Source organism: Ammodytes marinus (assembly GCF_949987685.1).
Source record: "Ammodytes marinus genome assembly, chromosome: 8".
Taxonomy (NCBI): Eukaryota; Metazoa; Chordata; class Actinopteri; order Uranoscopiformes; family Ammodytidae; genus Ammodytes; species Ammodytes marinus.
Window position 1 is genome coordinate 23,905,242 of NC_137212.1, and position 21,359 is coordinate 23,926,600.

Sequence of the window (21,359 nt, forward strand, 5' to 3'; positions counted from 1 at the left end):
AACTATTCCTCCTAAATCTTAAACAACACCTGAAAGGGAGACAGGGCTGTTGATCCAAACCACAAGGCTGCCATCAAAGTTGCATTGAAGGCATGGACTTATAAAACTTTTGGAAGTGTAACTCTCCAAAATGTTTCTCAGCTATGAATGGAAATCCCTCTATTGTGCATTCATGCAAATTGAAGGAGGCTGTTATTGTCGACAGGTGCAAATTTGTTGTCGGGCTGTAAAATGTTATTGCCATGCTTTCTCTGTTCCGAATTAGCGGCGCACGGAATCGGTTTGGACGCATTGTAATACAGCTGCCTTTTTTTTCAATGACTAGTTCCATATTCAGAGTCAGCAAAACTCTTAACACCGGAACCAGCCGTACAGCATTTTCTAATGAAGCGTTTAGCACCTTTAAGCAGGGAAACAATTATAATTTTAATTCTCTCTTCACACTTGGAATTCTGCACTCAATTGTTAGCCAACAAACTTGCTGGCTTATCAATGCAAGCTTTTCTGTCAACTGGTGATCAAACCAGCCCAGGGGGATTAAATTAGATGTACTCTCTTTTAACATGTGAACTTTTACCATGTGCAAGGAATGGACCAAGACAAAAAAGTGGATCTTGAGTCTTGCAATTGTCTTGTGCGAGTGTGTGCATATGTGCACATGAAAGAGATGATGAGTCAGAGGCAGTGCCAGCTGGAAATAATAAAGCAACATTTATCAACCTAATGGCTAATCATCTCCTCAGCCTTCAATCACTGGTAAAAGGTTAAAGTTATGTCCTTTATGTCTTAAGTCCTTTAAGGTGTTTGGTTGCAAAACACCCACTGTATATCAGTCACTAGATGAACGGATGGTCAAAAACCTTAGTCTTAAGCTCATTAGTGGTGATGTTAAATCTGAGGAGGCATGCGGTCACAACCACAGCTGATAACCAGTAGCTGATGCCTTGAAGGCTGCCACCCGCTGCATGTGTGTGACTCAGAACATGTGGCCTACCAAACACAGCTCCAGCCGTCAGTAGCCAAATGGAACAATCTAACACTCACACTGACCTCACCATTGAACAATAAGGGTGGCTAGCAGCAGAGCTATTGAAGGCTCCATTTGCTTATATTTCTTTCTCAAACACACACACACACCCACACACACACACACACGCACTTGCACATGCACACACACACACACACATACAACCCACACACACACACACTCCCCACATACACACTAACAATGAATCCCTCTGGATACAGTCTAAAAATAGCTCAGAGCAAAGTCATAAATCAATGTAACAGAAAACACATAACCTGCACATGTGAGCGTGTGTGAGCGTGTGTGTGTGTGTGTGTGTGTGTGTGTGTGTGTGTGTGTGTGTGTGTGTGTGTGTGTGTGTGTGTACACTGTGATGCCTAATCATGTGACCAGAATGTAGGACAAACACAACAGTGGAGCCAGGAGAATATTGAAAAGCACATATTGAACTCAGGAACAGTCCTATGTGACTGGGACAGGGGAGCAAATCCATGGTGTAAATACCCAAATCTCCTGTGCATTCCCTGTGTGTCTGTCACGCACATGGGATTCTTGTGCTTCCGATGTTCTGTAGTTAGCCTACAGCTTCCCAGCGGTCCCCGTGTCCCACTTCCCTCGTTTGACCCACAAGTTCTGAGCTTTATGTCACAAAGCTGAAGCCAGTCAAAGTACTTCAGAACTCAAAAGCTCACCACTTTAAGTAGAATAAGTGCTGAAAAGCAGAACAAGTCTGTGAGAATATTTTAACAGAGTTTAGTGGACTAAGAGACACCTCAGTTTGCCATTTTTCACTTATTTCATTATACACTGAAGTTCAGATATATAGTTTTAAATATTAGGCACAATTGGCCACAGTCTAATGCAAGAGTCCTAGCTGTAGATCTGATGCCATTTCATCAATTATGCTTATCCCTGACACCTAACATTTACACACTCTAGTAAATAATGCTCTGTCACAGCTAAATGTCACACTCATCCATTCATACAGTTAGGTCAACTAAGGAGTGTGTGAGAAGGAGTAAAGATGTGTATCTGTATATTACTGCTGGCAACTGCCTGAGCTTGATAATAATTAAAGAGACGTCTGGCTACCGGTCAACACTGGGCCTACAAGGGAAATGTAGGGCAGGATTTGGCTTGTGCATGTATGTGAGCAAGAGTGATATACTGCATTAATGGCTGTCAGGGCAGTAGGGCACTATGGGACATTTTGGATTGTACATCTGCAGATTGACTCTTATCATCAGTGAGCAACAGGGAGGAAAGGCTCAAGCTACATGCAGAGAAGCATACACTTGCTGGAAATATAGTTATTCCTAGATCTAAACTGCACCATGGCCCATTTCACTGCACCAGAAAAGAAAGAAAAGAAGAAAAAAAGGGAGTTTTGCATACGCTGGCAACATTTTCTCCTGGCCTTGCAATAGTCTTGATATCTGTCACTATATAGTCTAACCCTCTTCTGCAACTGTGTGCATTTCTTCATAATGGCTTTGCATTTTCTCACAGTCATAGCTGGTTATATTAAAGCTATCAGCTGGAGATATAGAGAGGAACCAGTCAAGTGACTCAGAGCACAGTCCCAGCTGTAACTTTCTCCTGTCTGTCTGCAACAATGGACACTACGAACGAACATACTCTGACTTAACACTACTTAAAACACAAGTGGGGCTATATTATCAGCAAGAGAGTTGGAAGAGTTACTTAAAAGTCACTCTTAGAACTATATACAAATATACTTAGTATCGTTAGTAAGAAACATGAAAGCCAAATATATTTCCAATTCATTTTTCCTCGTTCACGTTTCTTCAAAGCTTTGGTTCTCTGCCACTTGAGGCATTAAGTTTTACGCAGGCTTATACAGAAACCATCCCATACTACTATATAGTCGTGATGAAATGTTACCCAGCACTGGTGCCAACTCCATATCTGCATTAATCTCCTGTCTCACCTGGCAAACAGACTGTTTCCTCCACCTCGTTCTTTGTTCTATATGTGTCCTTCTCTGAAGTTTTCAATCACTTTACAGCAAATCATTCTTACTATACACATGTGTACGTGCCTGTGAGGTTATCATGAGGGAGATAGAGGTAAAGAGAGGCTGTCTGCGAATGCACACATATTGAAGAAGTCCAAAAGAGACTGGATATGTGGACCAGAACCAATCTACTATATATTAACCAATCCAGAAGGCCACAGCTGCTCAGCAGACATTTACATGAATGCACTACAGACACTACACCCAAGAGTGGAAAGAGGGATATGTGAAGGAAGGGGGTACACTTGTGCTTCATCAACATGATATACAAAAGGGAACCAGAATATCATACATTAAATCAACTGACCTTGGGTAATTTTACCACTAATAATAATAAGTGACTGAGACCCACCTGTTGTGTGAGGAGGCACAGCTTTCCCTGTCTCTTTTACTGTCTCTATTGTGGCTTTGCTCTTCTCTGCCCTTGTCACACCTCTCCTGCCATATGAAGCATTCCCAGGCCTTGGCAGCGTCAATAGCTCCAGCGCTGCAGGCCTTACTCTTTGGGTTTGAGGATGACACACCTAAGACAATAAAGAAATACAGTACAGCTGACTGGAGAGGACAACAAACAGCAGCAGATGGCAAATGCATCCGTTTTCATTTATTCAACGTTTAAACTAAGCATTCACCAAACCATTGAATACAGAGCTGCACCTGTCACCCCTTTACGGTGTGGGTCGTTTTCCGTTGACATACTTCAGAAACAATGCTTATTTATGATTCATGTTACTTCTGGGAGCAACTCTTCAACAGTAACATTCTTTCAAAGAGCATATTTAGGACACACACTCACTGGAGGTTCAAACAGAATATATACGGCAGGTAATAAAAGGGTTTCTACTGAAAATGAAAGGAAAATACATTAAAACGCGGTGCTGAAAACAACAAGAGCAAACCCTGAAAAGGCTGTAAATATACATTGATCTGTCAAAAAGGCATGAAGGCTTTTTGGGGCCAAATCACATACTTTCAGTGTCCTGATGGGAACTTCTCAAAGACAGTTGAGGGCGTGAAGTGAGAAAGAGGGGTTGTTAAGTGGGTTGATAGGCTGTATGTAAAATCATGATGGCATATTGTGTATGGAAGTCATTATGACATTGTGTATTCTGGACATGTACCTGATGAACATGGATACAGTGAAGTGGAGGGGCCATCGGAACCTCTGGACTGTCCAAGACTGAGAAAGTAAACACACTGTCAAGTCAAACATACAATATCTATATGATTCCACACCCTATCATTTGCAACACACAACTTTTGCTGAAACCAATTTTCAGAGCTGCCTTTGGTGTGAATTCAACAGTGTATAGTAGTTGGCAACCTTCTTGTAAACTATAGTTTCTAAAAAATGACAAAAGTAATAAGAGAGTGGAGAGCAAACAAATGAATCAATAAACAAAAGAAGAACAAGTGGATGGGTCTGCATCTTGATCAAAAACACTTTTATTATCCAAATGCACAGCTGTGTTTTCCAAGCGTTTGAAGTGACTGGCTCATTGTCAAGGAGCAGTGTGCGCTGGCCAACCCATGAGGAACGGATGGCGGGCATATTACTGATACTATCTGGATCTTCTGACTGTCCACGTGGCCTGGACTTCACACTTGCTTCAAATTAAAAACTTCCCGGTGTGTCTGATTGCGTGTTCAAAGCTAATCTAATGAAACTGCTCCCTGCCAGGTGTGAGTTCAATCACAATGATCCCATAGCGAGCAACTGTAAGTCCATCATTTCCTGTGTATGTCAGCACTGACCTGGCCAGTTTTCTGTCTCGTGAAAATCTCATGCGGTGAAGCAGAGACGTGGATATGTAAGCGAGGCTTGTTTGTGAATGGAGACGGAATGAGTGAATGGAAGAGTGAGTCTGGCTGAGTGAGCATGTGGCTGCTGGCAGGGCCCTAACAGGGGGATAATAACTGTATATGTAATGGTTCATCAAAGCACTCTGCACTACTCACTCACTCACTCACACCTCACTATGTGGCCTCTGTCTTTCATCAATGTAAACACTGATGATTCTAGCTTCATCCTAAATGCAACACGAGTCCCTTAATGGCCAATAGTATATTTTATGGTTTTGATACATTTTCAATGGAAGGAGTATCATAATACATATTGGTCTATGTAAAAGTCCTATCACCTGTTGTATAAGGCATGCTTTACTGAAAAATATATCCAAATTGGATTCTCTAGCACTATATACTTTCCAGCAAATACAGTATGACCGTGCACAAGCAATAAAACTGTCATATTTCCAACAAAGAACTCAACCAAATAAATCAAATAACATAACTGAAATAAAGTTATAAAAATCACTTTGGCCTAACCCCCCCCTCAAAAAAGTACACTATAGGCCAGGGATTAACACCTGTGGCTTTATCAGGATAAAAGCCATATGCAATTATTTTCACTGGAAAGCGTTTCTATGAAAATCAGTTGCAGGTACAGTAGTGATGGGTTTGGATGAAACAGCATGTTAAAGTGTTTTGATCTGGTTTCACTTCTTCAGCATTTTTTCAGTGATGATTGTTTTCATTCAACAAATACATTAGATTTAAATTTAGGCCGAACGTGAAGCTGAAACCCATGGATGTTCAGCAGCAGAATTTATTTGACTCTCATCATAAATGTGTATTTAGAAAAACTAAATATAGACATTGGGAGCCCAATGGACCCTTGGCCCCTACATGTAGGATGGGAAGCCAGGGCCCAGATGGTGCCAGAAATACCTGCTGTTCCTAATATCCCCAGGGGAAAAAGGCTGAGCACCAACTGTGAGGCAGGGACTATCTGTGTACACGTGTGTGTGTGTGTGTGTGTGTGTGTGTGTGTGTGTGTGTGTGTGTGTGTGTGTGTGTGTGTGTGTGTGTGTGTGTGTGTGTGTGTGTGTGTGTGTGTGTGTGTGTGTGTGTAAAAGAAAAGTTATAAAGGAAATGATTCATAAGGCGTACAGGAGATGGTTGGCAGAGTTTCTATGAACACTAAGTTCCAGAAAGGATGTGAGGGTTTGGCCAAAGGACTGAGATGTGAGGGGGGAGACATATTTTTAGGATAGAGTAGGCCTATAGAGTGAATTCAGACACACGTAGACACAGCAAATTAAAAGAAAGTGAAAGAGTGGGATTGAGGAAAGACAAAAAAAGATGAAGGGACAGGAAGCTACAGAGACAGACAAACATAGAGATGAAATGAGACAGGCGGAATACAGGCAACCTTCAAGAGCAACAAGCTCAGCTGCAAACAAAACAAGAGGGGAGCCCTGTAAGAGAATGCAGGACAACCTAGGGTACAACATGGCCCACTGTTGTGATCTAAGTAGTGTAAATTATTGCTGAGATGTGGGAGTTTTGAGACAGGTTGTGACATAGATCGGAAGAGAGGAGTGGGTACTGATAAACAGGCACAAACAAGGTTGCTGTCTCGCTTTCTACCTTATTTGGCCATTTGCTTGAGCTGCAAGATCAGTAACAAGGCACAGTGTACAGCGATAGAACGCATCCATCTCAGAAGAAAAAGCAGCATAAATACAGGTTGTCCATTGTTGTTTCTAAGAACAACTAGGGCTGTCTAAGTGCCATCAGGGAACTGCTTCCGACAGCAATTACCTCGTTTTAAATTTTCAGCACTTATTCCACTATTTTATTAATGATCTCTTGTCCAGCCCCTGACTAATGATTTTCTTCTTTTCTCTCAGAGTTTTGCTGAATGTGTGTCTTACCTGGACCTGCACCTGAGCAAAACCGCCTCTGGGAAATAGAAATAAATGTACTGTTCCCCTGACAATCCATCCCACCTGCAGTTTGTCCTGCTCTCATACTGCAGCCACTACATACAGTACAGACCTTTGTGGTACAACACATACACAAAGACAAATGCAAGGTCTCACCTGTCTAAAGTAGAACGGGGGGAGAGGGGAGAGCGTCCAGATCGGTAAGGCATAGCTGTGTGAAAGGGAAGAAGACAACGCCATGAGTACTGGGTAAGGTTCCTGACCAGGTTTACATATGATGTAATATGGAATGATTTTATGATATAATATCACTAATGTGACTAAATCCAACCTGAAACTGTAAAAACGATCCAATAAATCCAGAATAATTTGTATCCATCATCTTTACTTTTGAGATTATTTTTTCCCTTAACAATGTGCATGCTCGTACTGGAATGAAAGTAGAAAAATGTAATGTATGTTTCAGTGGAATCCTTTTTTTATTTCTCCCCTGGTTTTTTCTCACCAATTTAGAAAGTCCAATTTCCTAATTCAATGGAGTCATGGGAGGGAGTAGACATATTATCGACAACACACAACATGATTTTGGTAGCTAGTGGCTGGGGCTCCGTGTCCAGCTCGCTAACTGAATTTCTGACTTTGCAGAAGATGACTTTGCTTTAAAATGCAAGGAAAACAGTCAGCAGGAAAAACTAAAAGCTGTGAAAAAGAGCAGAGGTGTTGGCACTGTATAGAGCGCCTGACAGCTTGACAGGGTTTAATGGATAATTATGCTAGGGTATTTACATTCATATGGCTAATTTGACTTAATATTGTGTGCTTAAATTACTTGGCGTACTGAAATGAAAAACATGAAAATTATGGAAGCAACCTGGCATAGTTTCACATTTACAACATATATTACAATCATTGCCTTTGGCTTTCAGAATACCTTAAAAGAATAATGCAATTAAATGAATTCCGAGTAATCTTGTTCAACACAGATACATATTTCAGTTGGTTTGATATGGAAATATCTATATAAAGGAAGGCACACTAAGTTGTGGGAAGATCAATGTGTCAGCAGTAATAGTGGAACAAATAACAGGAACACAAGTCACAAATTCAAAAACATCCCTCAATACCAACACCATTACCTAATAATTCATGAAGCTAGTCCTTTTAAAGTAGAGGAATTAGATCAGCCTCAAAATGTCAGAGCAACAAAATGTGGCGCGTCATATACTTGCCTTGCTCCATCAATAAAATAGAATGAGTTGAACGCTTGGGTGCACAGTTAATGGTCCCATTTTTTATAATGCTTCTATTTTACGTGACCGAGCAATACAATCAGTTTTAAATCACACACTTAGGCTGCACTGAGTACACACGCTCTCAAGTGTGTGCCCGCATACACACACACATACACACACACACACACACACATAGAGATTCCTTTGAAGAGTCTAGGCAAAAACACACTTTCAACATCTGGCTACCATCCCCTTCTTTCTTCAGTAAAGACCCCTAACGTGAACGAGACTAAGAGTTTTTTTCAACAACATAAAGAACTGCAAAAAAAAAAGGTTGAAACAGGAGGAAGAATAATAAGAGCTGTTGGAAGGGCAAGATTGAATATGAAAAAGAGCACAGGGCTCCAGTGCTTTGTAAGTGAAATGAAGAACATCTTCCTTCCCTTTCAAATACAAGTCCCACAGAGTTGAGAGGGCCTGAACTACTCACTATGGAACACTGACCCAGCAAGGCCTTTGATAACTCAGACACTTTAGACACCCAAGGGAAGACACACGTGCATACACACAAAACACTTTGAACAGTATTAGAAAGAAAGGCCAGAACTCTAGTGCTGAGGAACCACTTCAGGCAATTCCTTTCAAGAAAACAACCAAAGAAAGGACAATGGTGCTATTCATCAGGAACGAGTCTGCTGCATTCAAACAAACACCCAAGATAAGAAATCATTTCAACAAATAGATTGAGAGTTAAAAAAAAATCAATTACCATTTAGAAAATACTAGAAGCATGTATTAAAAAGTCATTTCTACTGAAACACCACCTGCCGACAGCAATAGTGCTACAGTCATGTTGTGTAGTGTGTTTTGCCAAAAGAGAAAGACACACATGCACTCACGGTAAACACAGGCTCGTCCACACACGTACGCCATGAATGTTAGCGTGAGTGAGTAATTGTTTCTACCTGTGGTGATCTCAAGTGAGTGTTTGATGAGGGGCTGGAGTTCCATGCTTGGCAGCGTATGAGAGAGCTAATGGCTGAGGGCTAATTGCGGGGCCGATTGTGCTTGCGTGGCTTTCTGTCTCGTGCTAAATGTTTCACAGGGCTACAGGCTGGACAGTTTTAGATTAGAGTTGATATTTCACGTCCAATCACATGCTGCCGTTCTGCTCTACGGTAAGGTCTGAGTTTTTTGTTGCTTATGTAAAGGCTACTGTTTGCAGTCACTCTGAGATGCAGCAATCTGCATGGACAGATGTGCACAATTTCTCTTGCAGTGGTGTCCTGTCAGGGCCCAGCTGTCCGTAAAGAGCATAGCCATTAGGTGCAACTCAAAGGCTTCCTGAAAAAAAATCTCAACTCTAATCTTCAAAATCAGACTTTAAATGTAATCGATGATAAAAAGAGATGAATGCACACACATTGGTTTCTAACTATGACAAAGTTAGACACCTAAATGCAATAGTTTTTGTTTTGTTCACTATATTGTATTGGTATTTGTGTAAATGCTATACATTCCTTCTTTCAATTTAAATTATTCCTTCAATGATAAGAGCTATACAGTAGAGGTCAACAATTCTAGTCAATAATTCTGATCTAAGGGCATTTGGTAATATATGGTTAATTCATACAGAACTGCTCAATTTACTCAGCTATGAGATTCAGTGAATGTATCTGTGCGTATATGTAAGGACAATCACATACAAGCTGTGTTGCTACTCTGACAGTGACCCAGTAACCAGCTGTGGAAAGCATTAGCTGCAGTGCGCAGCCTCACCTTGACGAGAACAACCCTGCAATGACACAGTTCTACACTCAAATATGCACCTATCAAACACACTTGGCATCTAATGTGACCTCAATGAAAAACAACAAAAAATGTAAGAAAAAATAATCCAACGCCTTCTTTCCCTCTGCCCTATTCCCTACGGTCGGTCTGTACAGCACATTTCTCAAGACCCAATATGCTGGCCCGGCACTTTTTCACCACGGGCTATTTTTATCATGTTACACATTTGCATCATAAAAAGAGGTGGAGCCTGTCACTTAAAGAAAGGGGAGTGGCCTTGATAAAAGCTACGCAAATACACTTCAAAGCTGGGGATGACTGTTCAAAGCTGTTGTCGGCAGGATGTCTGATATTTTGGTTGTATTAAGCACCTTTGGCACAGGTTCACCGGGCGGTATTGGGCTCACAGGAGGAGTGTGAGGGATAAGAAGGGGGCATCTATTTTGGAACCTTTGAAGATGATGATATGGCATGTGCTCAGGCCCAGGGAGAAAGCCTTCCTGGATCTCTATCTGATTTACTACAAAGACCAAGAGGAAGTCGAAAAGACTTGACAGCACCTGGATGGCACTACAAACACCTGCCTGCAAGAAGACATGCATCCATACAATGTGTTCAAACACACACCCACACACACACACACACCCACACACACACACACACACACACACACACACACACACACACACACACACACACACACACACACACACACACACACACACACACACACACACACACACACACACACACACACACACACACACACACACACACACACACACACACACACACACACACACACACACACACACACACACACACACACTTACCCACACCAGTGTTCACCTCTGTCCTTCAACCCCACAGGATTATTTATTATGACATGTGTTGCAGCTTCACAAACACACACACATGCTCAGATTGCTATTGGTCATTTGTGCAGCTGCATGATGCGTGATGTGACCCACCGGGGTTTCTAATGGGGCGCTTTCCACCTGAACTCTCCATATTCCACTTTCCCCCACTTCTTAAAAAAATGATTCTCTTCATATTCATAGCGTCAGATGAGAACGTACAATATGCAATAATATTCTCAATCCATGAGATGTGATGATAAGCATGTATATTAACAATAGTGTTGCTTATTTCCAGTAGGGGAGCTGACTTACGTGGTGGAGGGATGAATGCAAAGTGGGAATTGACATTGGATTGGGTGGGTGGAAGAAAAGGGTTGATTCCATCCTCCTTGGGGGACCTCTCATTAACCATCTGCAATGTAAACATAAGTATTAATAGCTTCAACGACTGCATCTTTGTCTTTTACTCAAACACACTACCTGAGCGTAGATTCCTTCATCACCGAGATATACGTGCTCTTCAGGTCGTCTTCTAATCGGAGTTGGCTGTCTGTTGATGAGGTCATATGATAAACAGGGCACAATGACATCTAATCAATGCATAATGTTGATGAAGTACTAAAAATGACAGGACAACCTTTTTTAAAGATCAGCCCTGTTTCATAGTCACCTAAAACAAAGCCTTCATGTGGTGTTGATGTGCACTGCACTTGTATAAAATATTTTTAAAAGGGGGTATTACTTTGTCCTAATCGCACTTCCCTACGACCCCCTGCAGGTCCATTAACGCATTAAACCTCCTTATCTGGGTCATCTTGCTTCTTCACCAAACAGCCCTCTACAATCCTTTACCAACCCCCCACACCCATCAAGCAAACACACACACACACACACACACACACACACACACACACACACACACACACACACACACACACACAAACACTGACACAGATGGGACAGTAACCTATTTCTGTCACTAGGACTTAATCAGCAATAGAGAAAACCATAGAGAAAAATGGAATACCAACTACATCTAATGGCATTGGCAACTCAACAGGGAAGAGCTTGGAGCTCCTCCATGTCTCTTCTGCTCATTTCTGCTTTGAAATACACATCTGATTGAAAATGTAAAACGCTGTCTTTGTAGAAAGAGAACACGCAATTTATTTGACATTGTGATAAAATATTTAAAATCTAAAACTGAAAAATTGTAACTGGATCTCACTCAGATCCTGGGGGACAGCTACAGTATTGCATAAGCAGCATGATTGCAGAACATCACACACATATCAACAAATACAGGAAGAGCCTTCCAAAGAAAGCATCACATTATCAGACTCTCAGAGATAGAGACGCCTGCTGTATCAAAGCCTCATTGAACTCATCATCCACTACATAATTGAGAGTGTGTAATTCTCTCTGGCAGGCCACAGTATGACTTCCTGGTTCCCCTCTGGTCCAGCTCTGTCACTGAGAAACATTCAGCATCCTCCACAACCATTCAAGTAAGTGGGGCTGGGTTAGGCAAAACATCTTGATGTACATATGTGGTGAAAAGAAAGTATACATCGTTCAGCACCTGGTCCATAAATTTGAGCTAAATGCATGCTGGGACTGGATGCTATTTACTAACATGACAAGCATATGCTGCTCATGAGTGTATACATAAATTATAGGAGACTGTAACTGGGCTGCAGAGCACCATGGGCCTATAGTGTAACAGCCATGTCTCCCACAGGCTTGAGCCAGCTCTAGTGTTCCAAAAAATCCCCTTAAGAGCTTCACATTAATGTGAAAAGGACAATACAAACTGTACTGAAGGAACAGAGCAATCTGACAACCCAAAGCTGACTAATTTCCTTAAGATGGCTTTGGTTTTTGTATAACTCAAGTACTTGTGTATTAACACAATTGAGTGATAATTCCTATGTTTGTAAATTAATTCAATATGATATACTATTGAAGATGAAGCAGCAATACAACAATGTAGAAATACTTGCTTTCAAGAAAAGATTCTGCATTCAGGTTTTATTAGTAAATACAGAAGCATTAATAGCAACGTGTACTTCAAGAATCAAATGTAAAAGTGCTCATAAGACAACACTGAGTGTTATAATGTAAATTGATAAGTATTACATAAGCATCAACATGTGAGCAGTATTTAATTGTTGCATATGATAGAAAAAATAAGAAGAGGGTCTCAATATCTGAAGAAAATAAATCAGACACTGTCCATCATAAACCTCTAAATCAATTATTTGGACAAATCTCTTCATAGAGCTGTGTGAGTATATGCTGTCTATGAAATATCACTTCAGCCTTTCACACATTACCATTAGTTTCTGATTACCTCAACACTTTTTTATGATCCCCTGCCAATACAACCTGTGATATGCTGAGCCCATCTCAAGATCACAGAAAACAGATGGCAGCAGCCTGATAGCTATTGTGTCCCCAACAAATAAAAACAACCAGCTGCAAGATTTTCCGTGCTCTGAGCTCGGACTTAAAGGTTGAGTCAGCGTTTCTGTAGAATGCTTGTTGTCAAAATCACTTTTTTTCCTCACAATCCCCTGACTGTTCGTACTGTGTGTGCACTGAAAAACATGGTGTTAATACAAAGCCTAGGCTCTGTTAACCAATATGTAAACAAAGGGTAAACAAAGGGGCCCACCATAGCTAGCAACATGCCCGTTTACAGAGCCTAGGCTGCGTATTAACACAATAATTAGGCTGTGTATTAAAACAATATTTCCTTTCAGTGCTCACACAGTACGGACAAGTATCTGTACGGACAGGATCATGAGGAGATATTCACTGATTTTGACAAAAAGTGATTTTGACAACAAGCTTCTCCAGAATCGCTGACTCCACCTTCAAAGCAAAGGGGATACACACAAAAGTAAAAAAACACATCACCAACCTGGAAGCCAGAAAAGATGGGCTGCCTGAGGAGGAATAAGCATACTCTTCTTCTTCATCATATCTACTGTGCCCCCTCTGGACCTGAGTGGAATAACAACACTTTCACACTCACCCTCTGCTCTGCTCTCCAATCTAATCATTATTCATTTCTAGTTCAGATCAAGCAAGCGTTTTATGCTCTCTTCAATGAAGACTAAAATCACATCATCAATATCTCGTCTCACCATGATTTTAGTGTATTGTTTTCTATTAGCTGCACGGAGTTTGGCCTGTTTCTTACAGTAGGTTTTCCAGCCCCCTTCATCAAAACCAAAGTTAAAGTAATCTGAGATGTCAGCACCTAAAAGCCAAACACAAAATAGTAATGAACAAATGTACGACTCAATACACAGCCACACTGAATACATTTGCATAGAGAGACAACACTAAGAAGAGGATCACCTACATCTACAGACCCCCACTTACCAGCTTTCCTCCATGGCTTTGGCTCTGTATTCTCCGTCAGCACAAGCATCTCGGGGATATCGTTCAATCCGTCCATGTCTAGTCCCTTACTGTTACCAACTGTAAAACATTTGACAGGATTGCAGGTGCCGGCAAAAGACCCCTCACCATCGAGACATGTGTATTTGCCAAGGACTTTAATGTAGAAGATTATCATTTATTCATTTGTAATGAGGTCATGAGAAAAAAAATTAAATTCACAAAGACATAATTAAACTGAGCAGATGTGCAGTGTTGAAGCCAGAAAAATATCTGATCTCGCTGTTTCATGAAATATCTATAAAGAAATTAGGCCGGGCTGTATTACAAAGAGGGAAATAATATTTTTCTTGACTTTTCTAACCATAGGAAAAAGCATCACCTGTGTATTTTTAATTGGAATTGTGTTTCATTCATTATAATGTAACGACTATTCTTGTCTTCGTGCCCTTCTGCTCATCTTGTGTTTTGTGAAATCATGTCTTCTGAGCAATCCCTAAAAGGTGTGCCAGAGCACCTACTTACCAACTGCACGTGTCCTACTTTCAGCATTAATTTTCAGATGCACAGGTGTGTGCCCAGAGCTGCAAGAAAACAAGGCACGCACATTATCAGTTAACTCCATCATCAGCGAAACACTGCTAAATGGGTTGAGGGCTGAGAAGCTATGAGTTCAAATGGCACCACCATATGCAAGCCAAATATATCAACAGAAAATAGCTATACAAATATCTCAAATCTACATTTTGACAGAAGGCAGTTGCTGACAAATAATGCACATTCATAGTATGTCCCACAGGCAAACAAACACAATAAAAGGCTGAAAAATTCCACATTATTTTGTCAGAAGACGGATAGTAAACAGCTGCACACGCATATGCAAGGCTGCAGGCTTCCATACAAATCATTGTATTCATCAGCACTGTCACAGCCACTTTCTTCATCATCATCTCTGACAGCTTTTAAATGACCCCATAAAACAAAAGAAATGCGGGAAAATAATGATAATAATATCCACTTGCATGTCAAAACAAGTTTAATCCAGTTTATTTGACAGGCGCTGTGACCAAAATATAAAACAAGGTACACAATAGAAAGTCAGATAATAATGAAAAATAGAGGCAATTGTTTTCCATATTGAGCGTAGCTACTTTTAGCTAAGTGCTTCACTCCAACTACTCTTTGTCAAGATGAATCGCTTAGTGGACTAAGTGCCCACTTTCACAGATTATTTAAAGAATTATATAATAAATCATAACAAATGTCAGTTCAACAGCCATCTGAAGTGACGCTTACCTTATTCTGGCAGTTTACGTACGTTTCTAATACAAAGGCTAATAATGACACAATTTAATCTTAGGTTTTAAAATTACTGTATAATAATCAACAACTGTTCAGGTGGGTCGTTCTAACAATCAAGCATCATGCTTTAAGTGAACAGAAGCGCTAAAACCCTTGACTGTTATCTTTTCAATAGCTCACACAAGGACTAAACTCACACAAAAACAAGAATATTGTTGAGTGTTGGTATATGTTATAGCAATTTAACGTAATTGTCAGGTTATGCTACATTTACACTGATGCAAAGAGGCCGGAGAATGCAGACCAGAGATTATTGTACTGTTATTTATAAAATGTGTTCACAACTCACTGTCAGTAAGGATGTTTAACCCGTCTGTTCAAAGTAAGAGGGTGTATTGGAGTGTAAGTGAAGTAAGTGGAATTTAGAAATTTGACTCTGCATGCAGAATCCTGCAAATCAATTCACCACGTCCAATAGAAAAATCCAAATAATGCACACAGATACACACTTATTTAAAAAAATCAAAGCAGAGCATTTCAATTCTATAAAAAGAAAGTTTCCCTGACACACTCAAAGCCCTCACCTACAGGGCGACATACAGAGAGAAGTTCCCTCTGCCCACAGGTTCTGGGACTTAATAAACACAAGCTGAGCCCTAAGACAGGCTAACCCATTAGACTAAACCTAATTATAAGAAAACAAAAACACTTTGGAAAGACCAACCAAAAACCAGAGCAAACTGGAATGCTATGTGCCCCTGGACAGAAAATCTTTAGTGGCAGATTACCTGACCACTGTGACCATTCCAGAACTAAAGACATCTTTGTACAGACTCAGTGTGCACAGTTTCTTCGAGGACAGAGGCCGCCACAGGCAGACCTGGCTCCCCAGACAAGACAGACTGTGTACCCTCTGCACTCTGCAAGAGCTGGAAACCGAGTGTTTGCAACGTTTAACCAACTATAACAAAAAAACAGAGACACATACTACCCCTGGATAACAATTACCCCAGATGAATTTAAAAAAAAATCCATATCTGGTGAGACAAAAAAAGAGATTTGTGAACTGTTGGGACTGGAAAAGTTTGTCTGACCTATACAATGTAACACATATACTTACACTGTACATACTTCACTCTTTCTTATTTCATACTTGCTTTGGCCATGTAAACTTCTGTCTGCCAATAAAGCCCCTTTGAATGTAATTGAAGTGACCAATGTAATATTGTGTAGGCCCGATTGATTAACATTTCTCATTTACTGTTTCATATAATAATGCTCTCATGGCTATAGCATACTAACTTAGAACATTACTTTTGACAGGTAGGCTATTAATTTTTTTTTTTTGCCGTTTTCAAGCTTTATTAGACAGTACAGAGTTGAAATGGGGAGACAGGGAAAGAGAGAGAGGGGGGATGACCTGCAGTAAAGGTCCACGGGTCGGATTTGAACCCGCAACCACTGCAACGAAGGCCGGAGCCAATATGGTACGCACTATATCCACTACACCACCAGAGCACCCCAGGTAGGCTATTCATAACAAAGTGAATGGGTAACTTTCATGATAGCAAAATACTGTGAGACCTGTGGTTGACCCCCGTGGCAATGAACCAACTTGTATATTATTCTAATTCAGCTCACATAATATAGCCTACAAATAGGCCTATGCTGTAAAGAGGCTACATAAATAAGATAACCTAAAGTGTCCATTTTACATTGCTCTGAGCTTGTTGCTATTAAAATATGGTGGCAAAAATGGCACAACATTTATATTTCTTTATTGTCTCATGTTCATAAAAAAATATATCTCAAGGGAGCAACTGCATGTATTGCTTGGGGGAATAGGCCTACACACCTGGATGGGATTGGATTGGATTTGGACTTCTCCTTTTCCTCCTTGTCACCTGTGGTGTTCATGTCATAAATCACTGAAACACAGAACACACTTCAGTTAACATTATTGGGTGAATTTGACAGTTAAACATCTAGGCCTATATGGAGCCTATAATCGCTATCTTGTTAATATTTTTGTTTGAGTTCACATACAGCCGTTGTTGGCAAATAGTTTAAACTTACACTTATACATTTGTTCCTCTTCATCCTCATCTTCGGTGATAACTTTGGAGTCTGAGTCGCTGGAGTCGTCCTGTGAAGACATTTTAATGAAGAAAATGTATTTTTCAGACAAATATGGAACAGGGACTAATCGAAATGAAGGCTATCCTTGTTAGTTTGCCAGTGTAGTTATATCCATGTCAGGAAAAATTAAAGTTTAACGTTTCTATGGAGACAGAAGGAAGGAGACGGCTCGTGCATGAAGCCAGCGTTTGTCAGACACCTTCTCGCGCTGAGTTGACCAACTGCCATCGCCATCAACCTCTTTTATCAAAGACGATATAATCTATTAATTCAGGTTTATTGTTTTTCATCCTTTAAAAGGTCATCGCTACTTTGTCAGGTAATTGTAGAGATTCGGTCAGTATAGAAGGAATGGACTATAAGAGACTAGGCCCATACTGTAACATTAATAGGCTCGGATACCCAACCCAACATTTTATTTTTATTAGGCCTATTAGTAGCCTATATTTGCACAACATTTCTGCCTTTTTGTCTTGACTTTGTTACGGACCTCATTAGCCTACTGTTTATTTTATTTTTATTGTAAATTAGCCTACGTGAATTATTATTACTGGCCTACTGAATTCTATCTATCTATCTATCTATCTATCTATCTATCTATCTATCTATCTATCTATCTATCTATCTATCTATCTATCTATCTATCTAGCTATCTATCTAGCTATCTATCTATCTAGCTATCTATCTATCTATCTTTCCTTCCTCTGGATGCTGCTTTCTTGTCAATGCCATAGCAACGAGTCAAAGCGTGGATGACGTTTTTACGGTGCGACGCGCGATTGCCACGTCACCTCGAAGAGACTCGTGTGTTTTGTTTTGGTCTGAGGCTACTTTAGCTGACATTTAGCTGATGCGTATCTAAGCTCGTTGCATTAAGTTTACATCGATAACTGGCACAATGCTGACGACGGAGGACTTTACGCACTTTCCTGAGCAGGTGTGGGAGAAGGTGCTGTCGAAGGTAAAGAAAGCCGTTGTTTTTATGGATGACAAGTGTGCGGAGGCTCTGCACTGGAGCGGAGGGGCCGCCGTCTTACTGGAGGCTGGAGCCAGAAATGTGAAGGAGTTTTCAAGCTTCGAATCCTGCGCCGTGAACGAACCGAAAGCTGTGTTTATAGTGAGCAGTATGCTGAAGGGCAGGACGGTAGACATCATTAAAGACATCATAGCCCTCAGTCACTTGCAGTACTGTATCGTATTCACCACCATTGGTCATTCGGTGCACCTGCTCGCCAACAGCGTCACCACAGAAATGGAAGGGAGCCCGGTGTTCGAGCAGTTCGAGGAGAAGCTGTGCGAGTGGATGGGCAACATGAACTACACGGCTGAAGTCTTGCATGTCCCCGTGCTCCTTGCCCCTGTGTCGCAGCAGCTACTCCTCACGCCCATGTTTGCTCACCTGTTTCCCCTGCTCCCAGCAGATCTGGAGTCCATCAATGCAAAGAGACCAGAGAAGAAGAGATTCGGAAGCCTGGCTGACATAGACTTGAACTCTCTCCCTAATGAACTGCAGCTTCACATCAAATCACTGGCTTCAGCTTTAAACACTGTGTTTGAAGCTACAAGCACCAGAGAGGAGAGTTTTGCTATAGGACCCATGAGCCGCATCATAGCAGGGGAACTGGCCAGTCACCCTCAAGCGAAAAACCGAAGAAAGACAGCCCCTAACAAAGCATCCATCATTTTTGTGGACCGGACAATGGATCTTACAGGTGAGATCTCCCAACCATATTGCAGCAACTCAACCTAATCACATCACATTCATGACCCAGTCTGACATTCATTGTGTTCTGTGGGTTGTGTCAAGTAAAAAATGGCACACACTGATATTGACTGTTGATTCACTGAATATGTAGCCCGCGAGATAAGCCTGAACTCGCCAGCTTCACATTTGTTTCTCTCCCGCAGGTCAGTCTTTACTTTCTCCAATCTCCGTGGGGAGGAGCCCGACCCCTTCCGTTAGTGGAAAGCGGTCCCTGATTGGTTCATGTAGTTGTCAATCTAGCCTCCACTCAGACTGGGCCCTCCCCAGTTTCCATCTGTTAATGGAAGGCAACCACTCATTGGTTAATATAGACGTCATCATGGATCGGCGAATAAGCTTGTGAGATATGGCTGGTCTCCCAAGCTTAGATTGACGACTACATGAACCAATCATAAGCTGCCTTCCAATATAAGGGACGGACAGAAGGTCAGAACGCGGTCCGGATTGGCCCGGTATTTCTTTTTTCTCCTCCTCCCCACAGAGATTGGAGAAAGGCCACAATAATCAGTGGGAGAGAAACATATGTGAAGCTCCCAAGATCGGACTTGTCTCACCTGGCTACCAAATAGATAGTTGGTCAAGTTTGATCCTGTATTAACTCTGGATCTTCAGGAGCTGTTGGTCACCACGGAGACAACCTGGTGGAGAAGATTCTGACTATGCTCCAGCCCTTACCTGGTCATGTGACAGACGTACAGGTGGACATGTTGGAGCTCACAAGTCTGCAGCGAACAACTCACTCCCAGACCACACTTGCCCCCGGCTGTCTAGCACAGACACAGTGAGTGCATCTCTATTGATAGTTTTTTGGGCCGTTTATCTAGCAATTGTAATTTTCTTGATTTAGTTGCTGTTATACAGTATGCACTAACAACTTTCATTATCACCTCTTTTGGAGACTTGGATTAAACGTTCTATTAGTAGTTGTAGGAGTAGAACTTTTGTATTCGTATTGGTTATTCATCAAACAACTGTTTTATCAACAAAAACACTCAAGTAAAGAACAGAAAAAATAGAAAAGAAAATAGGAAAAAGTGTTTTGCTGGAACGAGAAGTTTGCAGGTTTTACTTTACCAAAACGTGCCGTACCTATATTAATGCATTTCAACTGAAATGCTTTGGTTTATATATTCAAGTTATATTGATCTGTTTTGTGTATGTAATGTACAGCATTTGTTTGTGCAGATATCTGGTGGTGCTTCTCATTGTGTTGTCTAGCACCCAATTTGACACTTAACATATGTTCAAAGGGCCAATTTTAGGGACTTTTGACATGTACTGAGTAATGCTGTTCCCGTCTGGATCAAATGGAATATGATTTTTAATCTGTACTAGAGCTGCAAGGATTGGTATATTAACTGATTAGTCGATTGACCTACTATGTCCAAAGAAAATATTTTATGGTTCCAAGCTCTCTTAAATATGACACATTTCTCCCTAACGTTAAATTAAATTCCTTGTGTTTTTGAATTGTTGTTGGTCACATAAAACAAAACATTTGAAGAAACTGGCTCTAGGAAATCGTGTTCGACAATTTAAAGGTGCTGTAAGCGGAATGGTTCTTTTAGCTAACTTCCTGTCCGTTACTGCAGTTAGCAGTCCCCTCGCTCGTCCCTACGTCACCACATTAATGCACTGCAAGCAGCAAGTTATGTAGCGTCATCTCAGATCCATAAGTGTGATAAAACATGATAAAAACCATCAAAACAGACATTGGGAAGGATTTTTACCAGCTCCGCCATTGTAGGCGCATACACATTCATCCATCTGTTGCTCTGGCGTGCACTGGCAGTGAGACCATGGAGTGTATATACTATATATGAGTGAGACGAGTGTCGGTTTGTAGCGTTCTCTCTTCTGATTGGATAAAAATTTCGGGATCCTCCAATAAGTTTATTCGCCGATTACATGCAAAGCAGCTGACTGAGAGATCGGCTTTATGAAACGTGCACATTATGTAAGTGATCACTGCATGAATAAAGAGCGATTTAACACTTATATTAACATAAATAAACCGCTTACTTCACCTTTAAACTTTTTTTCTGAATAGTTTTTTCCACCTA

The 21,359-nt window shown here is 41.0% G+C and overlaps 1 protein-coding gene across 1 annotated transcript in view; it reads left to right on the forward strand.

The window, feature by feature from the left end:
* The first annotated feature begins 18,360 nt into the window (after positions 1–18,360).
* The window catches only part of scfd2 (sec1 family domain containing 2), a 92,947-nt gene continuing 89,948 nt past the window's right edge, over positions 18,361–21,359 (forward strand). Inside the window, exons 1-2 of the mRNA XM_080033000.1 lie at positions 18,361–19,243; positions 19,909–20,077. Coding sequence (XP_079889126.1) covers positions 18,430–19,243; positions 19,909–20,077 — 983 coding nt within the window. The 5' untranslated portion in view covers positions 18,361–18,429. The remainder of the gene's footprint in view (positions 19,244–19,908; positions 20,078–21,359) is intronic.